This window comes from Wyeomyia smithii, chromosome 3, assembly GCF_029784165.1.
Source record: "Wyeomyia smithii strain HCP4-BCI-WySm-NY-G18 chromosome 3, ASM2978416v1, whole genome shotgun sequence".
Classification (NCBI taxonomy): Eukaryota; Metazoa; Arthropoda; class Insecta; order Diptera; family Culicidae; genus Wyeomyia; species Wyeomyia smithii.
In genome coordinates this window covers 175,461,710-175,470,598 of record NC_073696.1, presented here as the reverse complement: position 1 = coordinate 175,470,598, position 8,889 = coordinate 175,461,710, and the positions used below count along the sequence as shown (strand labels likewise).

The window sequence follows — 8,889 nt, the reverse complement described above, 5'->3', positions numbered from 1 at the left end:
TTTCCAAGAATTCACAGCTACGCATTTTATTTCTGGGCTGAGCACAATTTAGCAACAATTAATCACATCCGTTTATTTCTTCTCAGGAAAGACAGCACCATAAGCAGACTTTGCCAACTCGGACATGCTGTCTTTTAGCTCACCAAGACTCGTTGGAATAGTTGGTAGTTCTAGTTGTTGATCTCCCGGTTTTACGCCGTACACAAAATTGTAACCAATAGTAGCATACTTCTTGGCTTCCACTAAGCCATGTTGTGCATACATTTCCGCTTCCTGTGGATAGCATATGGACGCTACACCAGCACCGCCAATTGATGTATACAGGAGCCTTCGGAAAAATCCTCCACGAAGTCCAAATATAAGACCGGATAGGCCACCGATAGCGATAGCACCGACTCGAGGCAGAGTGTTATCTTCCTGATTGAGATAATCACGAATAACTGAAATAATTATCAAAACATGTATGACCAACATTAGCAACAATCAAATAACTTACATTTCGTCTGTTTCTTCCCCTGTTCGTACCACTCCGCAACCTGTTTCTTTTGATTTGTTACAACCTTAGAAACTTCAAATACTTGGATTCGAACAGCACGAATTCCGTCTTCAATTGCTTGTACAGGCTTAGAAACAGTTTCCTTTTTATGGCCCTCGCACTCACAAGCAATTTTTTGATTTACTGGTCGGTACAGTGGTAGCTCGGAAGGCTTGCATGTTTGCTTCGATTTAGCATCCGTATTTGATCCTGCAGTTTCTTTAGCCTCGCTTTTAACAACTAAGGCTCCAAGCATAACTGGAGCCGTATTAAAGCAAGTGCTCCTGATCATCACTAATATAACAGGAAATATAATTATAATCTAACAGCTAACTAAAACGAGAAATTACTTACTTTGAGCGAAAATTATGTAATTTTGAATTATTCGAGCCGAAAATCAACTCACAGAATGGATTTTGTTATGACTGCACACTGCACGATGACAGACCGATCAGCTGCTATCGATATCTGCTTGCCATCTGTGAGAAATACTTTGAAACAATTTAAAGAGCAAATGATATCTCAGATGCAAACAAATAGCTAACAGATGGCATCGCATGCTTTAATTTGCTGAAGAGGAACAATACTATAAAGTAGCAGAGATACTTTTTAAAGGTTGAAGGGTTTGGTTTTACACTGTGTGATAGACCCGTACAATAAGGTATATACAGGTGGGATTTTTCTATATTAGCACAGAGAACAGACGTAATGCTCCCGCTATGTGGCGCTCTTGTCACTTACAAACTAAGCACTGATATCGATCAAATTTAGAAAATCTATACCGAGCGTCTTAGCAGAGTGATTGAGAAATCAAAGAAATAGTTATCGGTTTCCGTTATACTCTACTAGAAATTTTTTTGGAAATAAATATAAAAATTCAGTCCGCGCAAATATATATTTCGACTGTGACGTACAGTCTTCCTCAGTGCTTATGTGGACTGGTAAAGAGCAAAGCGTAAATTCTGTTTTTTATTTTTAGTAGGTAAAAATGAAAATTTAGCACTCTTAATTGGAGTTAGGTAGGGAATTATGCGGTCGATTGTTTACCGTACCATGTCTGAGGTTTTTGGGAAGCAGATTGAATAGCCATGAGGGGTGATTACCTGCGTCTTTGTTGAGAAGCGTGCACGAGTGTTGTTTATAAATTTCTAAACTTTCAGCTACGTCTAATTTCCATAAATTATTAACGGGCGGAGAAGGTGAATGTTATCCGAAGTTAGTGGATGTTCCTCGTTAAAATTATGTTCAGCCACTTTTGATTTGAAAAGGTGTGGTGGGGCATTTTTTGAAACTTTACTTGCTTTTGTCACTTCTGCGAAATGTTCATTGAAACGTATCCCTAGGTTACGTTTAGTTTGTCCAATGTAAACCATGTCACAGTGACTGCATGCAATTTTATAAATTCCAGCTTTGTTCAGGGTATCAATAGGGTCTTTGGTAGACCCCAATTTTGTTTTGAGTTGGGTATTTCTACTAGTGTAGACAATATCCATCTTAAATTTCCTAAATTTTGAACGAAGTGGGCGTGTCAAGTTAACGTCATATTCAACGGCTACCCTTTTCAGATCTTCTGTTATTGGGGTGAGTGTTGTAAAAGATTTCCGAATTTGAGCACGCTTCTTTTTATCAACAATGGCTTGAATGATACTTTCATTGTAGCCATTAAGTTTAGCAATTTCGAAAATATATTCCAGTTCCTTTTGCTTGGTTATTTCACTTAGAGGTAAAGTTTCCATACGGTGGATCATATGATGGAAGGATGCCATTTTATGCTGGAAGGGGTCAACTTTCTTTTTCCAAGTATTATCAGAATATTGGGAAAGAAGCCTCTAAAAGGTTAAAGGTTTCATTCACTGGAACGCTTGGAAATAAGGCCGTAACGTCAAATGAAACCATTATCTCATCAGATTGGATGTTACCTGAGGATCTTAAATTTTCAACGAAATCTCCGGTGCTCTTTACTGATCGACTTGGAAATTTCTTGGGCATGGCTTGAAATTCTTTTACCAGCCATTTAGCCAATTTTTCTGTGGGAGCCCCTACCGCTGAGATAATTTACCTCATTTCATTTCCAGGTTTGTGAATTTTGGGGAGACCCTTTATTCTTGGAAGAACTGGATTTGAAACACGCAGATTTTGTAACGCATTACCCAAAACGGGTTTGCATTCTTTCATTGTATTTTCGACTCGTTTTACCATATCAGCAAGAGGATTAAGCCGCAGTTGCCAATATGGACCTTTATCAATTTTTTGGGTTATTTGTTCATCATAGTCAGACTTGTCCATGATGACGGTTTTGTTCCCCTTATCTGCTTTTAAATAGAAAACAGGTTTTTTACGTAATTCCTCAACTGTCTTTATATCAGACGAATTTTCATGACGTGTCAGTGTCTTAGTAATTTTTGAAAAAAAAAGGCGTACTTCACCAGTTTGTTCTGTGGATAGTTCACAACTTTCAAACACTCCCGTTCCATATGTTTCATAATGGAGGGGGCTATATGACTTTTAACTTTTACTCTATGACTCGTGGGAGTGACATGATATTTCAAACAATTTTTAAGAAAGGAAATAGATTTGTGGATACCCGCAATGCTCTTTTTTAACTTTAAAAACCTATTTGGCACATTTGGCTTGGATGCCATTGTCAAATTTAGAAAATCTATACCGAGCGTCTTAGCAGAGTGATTGAGAAATCAAAGAAATAGTTATCGGTTTCCGTTATACTCTACTAGAAAATTTTTTGGAAATAAATATAAAAATTCAGTCCGCGCAAATATATATTTCGACTGTGACCTACAGGTGCTTATTACGGGAGTCACTTCACGGTGAAATATATTTCACTTTCACGCTCATTTCACTTTTTGAGACCTATTCCCGATTCCACCTCAAGTGAGGTGACAAAAATCACCTCCGTGGAGTGAGATTGACAGTGAAGTGAAATTGAGAATAGGACAAGTGAAATGAGCGAGTTTTCCAGCTCAAAAATTTTAAGTCCCGGAAAGTCGATTGAGCTGAAATTTTGTATGAGAACATTTTTCGACAAGAGGAAACTTTTGAGCCCTACCACTAAACGAATTTCGAAGGTAAATTTTTCCCTTACGTTCCACCGGTCGCAGCTCAAAAATTTGTAAGTCCCAGAAAGTCGATTTTTTTTCAAGGAAAAAAAAAGATTAGCCTTGTTACTGGAAAGGAAATCCCATATATATTATCACAAGATTACAAATCAATCGATTTTTAAAACTTCCCTATCTTCGTGAAATCATTTCACCGTTCAAAACGGTCGTGAAATAATTCCACGCAAAACGTCGCTTTTTCCGTTTCCACTTCACTCATATGGCACTCATAATAACCCAGATTTCACGGCAGATGTCACCTTGCGAAGTTTTTCTCACTTACGTGAGTCCCGTAATAGGACTTCATTCACTTCACTCTGATTTCACCGTGAAGTGACTCCCGTAATAAGCACCACAGTCTTCCTCAGTGCTTAAGTGGACTGGTAATTTACCGATAAAATATCGATACAGCAATATTTATGCAGTGCAACTGGGGCACCACAAGACAGATGTCGTTAGTGTATTAACGTATTTTGATTCAAATTTTTACACACGATTTTCAAATTTCTTTAAATGAGCATGAATGTCTGTTCTCTGTGGTATTAGGACACCCTTAACGTAGCGCTAATATTCAAGTGAGTTTTGATACCTTGCCCAGCGCGGCTATTTTTCTTATACACTTACATTTAATCACCGAATTCGTTTTTTGAATAAGATTATATAGTCCCTAGATAAGTAATGTCGCTGGCGTCGCTGAATTTTTACAGGTTATGTATACAGTTGATCTCAGAGATGCCAGATGTTTTTGAAAAATGTCTGCAACTGCTCGAAAAACCGGAAAAATGTGCTCGAAATCTGAAAAAAATCTATCCGTGATCCGAAAAAATTTCGCTCGCGCAGGCAAAAGTCTGTAAAAATCTGCACACATTTCAAGAAAATCTGCCAAATATAAGGAGATTCTGACAAAAATCTGCAGAAACGTGAAAAAACTGCAAATATCTGCAAATCAATGAATATCTGCTAACGGACTCCAAAAATCTGCGTTTCGCAGACAAATCTGCACATTTGGTATCACTGGTTGATCTGCTTGGGAACGTAACGTCAAACGTCGTTACACTAAACGGAATCGTCGAGTCCTTATTAGAGAATTTATTATTCAGAAGTATCAGACGGGTGAAATTAAAAAAGTCATATGAAATACTCGATGCACTAATAATTCACATTGAATAATATGATTCGCTATGCACACTTGTAAAAAATATCATCAATGAAAAATTTTGCATTTATATTTTCAGTGATAGTTGTCGATAATTTACAATATGAATTCAAGCGCATATGTGAAAGAAAATCATTCATGTCAGCCCCATCAACTCATTCCCGGCTGGTATGGCATCCGTATGGCATCACCTAACATCTGAACTTGGATTACAACTTAACAATTAAACTTGATATTTTGAACGATTAAACTACTAAATACGGTTTGAGAACAGATCAACTTACAACACGCAACCCAGTTTGTGTTAATTGTACGCGTAGTTGCTGAGTAATAAGAGTCATTTTGCGAGGTAAAATCTGAATACTCTCCGTCGGGAATGGGTTAGGGAAATCATATACAAACATAAACTGTTTTACGATTCAGGTTCACACCGTTTCACTTTCGATGTGCTCATCCATAATCTTTGCCATAGTTAATAACAACCATTTTAACTGTTTAGTGTTGCCCTTATTTGTTTGAACTGCGCAAGCAAAGGGTGATATTCAGTTCTAAAATGATATACACGCTTACCATGAAAAACCTATACGCAGTGATGGGCACCGCTAATCGAAAATTTAGCGACGCTAATCGCTAAGTCGCTAACCGGAAAATTTAGCTCGATAATCGCTAAACGCTAAACGCTAAACCCACATTAGCGGAACTTTCGCTAATCGCTAACTTTTTAATATGTAAATAGTCATATCGCTATATTTATTGCTCGTGTTTTGTAAGATTTGGACCACTTTGATCTTTTTTGGTTAAACAAACGAAAACAATTACTTTTTAAAGCTATTTACATTAAGAGGTTCACGAAACGATATTAATATTTGATTTTGTTAAAACAAGAATAACAAAAGTTAGTTAGCTTGCATTGAAAATAGATACTCTTAGGAATGTTTTCACAAAAATTCAATTATTATCTGAATCGAAGAAGTAGAACCAAAGTTGTCATAATTTCAAGCGCATTGCAATTCACCAAAGTTCTTGGTGTGCCGAAAATTCAATCTAGACCTTGTGCTTGTTCTTTAAAATGCTCCTGTGGCTTGTACGATAACTGGAACTCCATTCTAGGGTAAAAAACTGACAAAAGTAACTTTCGCATTAAAGTATGTTCATCTTTCGAAGCAATTTACGTACGCCATCAGCAATTCACAGTTTTTTTAAATATTTCTATTGTCGCTTCTCTACAAAATTTAGCGAATTAGCGATTAGCGTTTCGAAGGCCAAAATTTAGCGACGCTAACAGTTTCGCTAACCAGCTCAAAAATTAGCGAAATTGCTAAATCGCTAACTGAATTTTAGCGTCGCTAATTAGCGAATTAGCGGAATGGTGCCCACCACTGCCTATACGTAAATAGATATCACTTAAAATCCTCTTAAAGCGCACAAACTCAAAATTTGAGTAGAGAGGCTGTACCTACTTCTGAGTTGTATGATCATACCTATAATTGGATAACGAAATATACCTAAAAATTGGTAACATATAAGATAAAACAGATACAAAAATGACTTGTTTAAACGCATTTTGGGATGTTTAAGTTCTTGATTATCAACAAAAATAGGTAGTTTCAACGATTAAGTTCGTCAATTTAACCCACAACTAGTTTGTTTTACAGATCATTGGTAATGCAAAGTGGGTAGTTTTAACATATCAGTGAGTTAACTTCACCCTAAACTAAGTAGCTTCTAATGACATATTTCTACAAAAATAAGTAATTTCAACCTAAAATAAAGTTCTTTTTACTCAATCCTATAGTATTGAGTACCCAAAAGTAAGTAATCAAGTATGAACTACAAATTGGGTAAAAATTACTCAACGATCGATAAAACTACCCAAAATTAAGCTCAAATTATTCACTATAAGCATTGAGAATTCCTGCAACAAAAATTGAAAATTTTGGTTTTTTAATACAAATAAAACTCAAAACACTAAAGATAATGTTTATAACATTGTTTATATTCCCTCCAACAACCGAAAGTTGCTTATCACACAATCGATCTTGAGGTGTGTCCGTTCGTTTTCCTGGTGGGACCTTCAACGCTGTAAATTTCCGGAAAACCAAAATCTGGCCCGTGCCATTCTGGCGCACACCAATAGTTCATTCTCCGGTTCAGTGTCCCCGCAGGCAATACCACTTTCTGTGCGGGTGGTTTTGCTTTCGGAAGGAAGTCTACAAGAAACAGGATTTTTATTAGACTACCCAGCAAACAATTTTGTTGTATAACAGCTTATTAAGCTTTAGTTCAGTCGAAATCCACCGAATAGCAGCTTACAAACTATAATTCAACAAAATTGTTTGTTGGGTATGGAGAATTTCGCATTTGAAAATCACAAACCTTACCTTTCGCTAATCGATGAGGATATTTAATTCATTTTGAATATTTCAAAGCAAACAAAATACTACTCCAAACCTAAGACAAGACGCGACAGCTGGCTTCTTATTTTTCTTTTCGTAACGGCCGTCATCCCCGTCGAAATTTTTTTGAACGTTCCATACCGTTGATGCCAGAATGATTATTTTTAACAACTTCTGCAGGTCAATGAAAATAAAACAAATTAAAATTGCAATATATAGGCGAATAATACTCAATTCTTATTTATTATTTTATGTTCAAAAAAGCATACTTCTATTATCAAATTTTTTCTTCCTAAGTTTCTTGGTACCCAATTTTTTTCTTTCTAAGTTTCTTGGACTTCAACCGAAATAGTTATAAACGATTAATCAATGCATTTTTTAAGTTATAACAGTGAAATACATTACTCGGTAATATCATGTACCTTGCATACTTTTGCATCATTATTTATGAACAATTATAATAGCTAAAATATGACTCTCCAGCATCACTGCTTTACAGTGAAAAGTAACCTCGTTGTATTTTCTACGTGACGATTGCGTTATCGAATTCAGCCAATCAGCAGCCGGTTCAAATTGGTTGAATGTAACGGTGACCAGCTGTCACGTCTTGTCTTAGCTCCAAACCTTCTTGCACTAGAAACCCGAATTTTAAGCACTCGCAGAAAAAAACACTGTTGATTTCACAACTGTTTCTTTCTTGACAGCACTGGCAGGTTAAAAATTTTCATCCAAAATTAGGTAAACAATAACCTCTCGAGCAGCGAAAATTCAAAACATTTCATTCAAATATAGGTATGCTGTATTGATCCATCATATGAGTTTTTTCTACAAATTTCACTTAATCAAAGTTACTCAAAATCGCAGTTCGCTCAGGCGAACTCAAAAATTGGTAGTTTTCGTACTCATAATTAGGTAGCTTCATTTAACCGTGTACAGTCGTTAAAAGCTAAAGTCAAGCAATGATAACACATTTATGTGCGAGTAATTTGGTTCAGTGTAGTCTGCTTTTTCTTTTGGCAGTTTTTGCCCATAACTAGTGACGTCCGATTTTTTCAACTAATCGATTAATTGTTAATCGATTATTTTGTCCGCTCCCGCTAATCGGACTCGATTAACTGACACGAGATATTCGATTAATCGAGATAATCGATTATTTGATTGCGTGAGCCCTACGTTCAAAAATAAAATGTTAGTGCTGACCAACAGTCAGTTACCAATAAACTTGATTCAAGGTTTTACTGACAAATCTGGCAGAAAGCTCTAGAAATATTCTGTGACCTACCTCTTGATTTCGATGTACGAAGTTGGTTCATCGAACAAGCCTATGATCGAATCTCTACTGCAAATTCTGTGTTAAACAGTGTATCACCTTAACTTTACTTTTTTGCAGCAAAAAATATTGTACAATTTTACAACATATTAAAACTTTCTTCAAGACACTTATTGGCTATTTGGTTTGAAGTCACATTATTTAATATATTTAATAATTCAATAAGCCTAATTCTTTATGAATCTTCGAGAAAGTGTTTTTCCGATTCATTTAATTCTTCAGTTTTGCAATTGTGCATTCGTTTGCAAGTGATTCTGCTGTACGAAAAACTTTACACTAGATTCAAGTGATCGAATCCTATATCATAAACATTAGGCAAACCAATCAATAAATAGGAACCACCATATAAATTTACTTGC

At 36.1% G+C, this 8,889-nt stretch overlaps 1 protein-coding gene across 2 annotated transcripts; it reads right to left on the bottom strand.

Moving 5' to 3' along the window:
* On the bottom strand, positions 1-1,041 carry LOC129727798 (MICOS complex subunit MIC27). 2 transcript variants are annotated; one of them, XM_055685981.1, is made up of 3 exons: positions 890-1,041; positions 497-829; positions 1-440 (listed from the first exon to the last, which is right to left on the bottom strand). In XM_055685981.1, coding segments are annotated over exons 1-3 (702 nt in total). In that variant the 5' UTR covers positions 891-1,041; the 3' UTR covers positions 1-72. The 2 variants fall into 2 exon arrangements, with proteins under 2 accessions (XP_055541956.1, XP_055541957.1); XM_055685982.1 differs by having other exon boundaries at positions 497-868; positions 942-1,013.
* Positions 1,042-8,889: the final 7,848 nt, after the last annotated feature.

Excerpts from the sequence above, each read along its gene's own strand:
- LOC129727798 (XM_055685981.1), bottom strand. Across the intron at positions 441-496 it reads GGGGAAGAAACAGACGAAAT|TTATTCGTGATTATCTCAAT; the intron begins GTAAGTTATTTG and ends TAATTATTTCAG.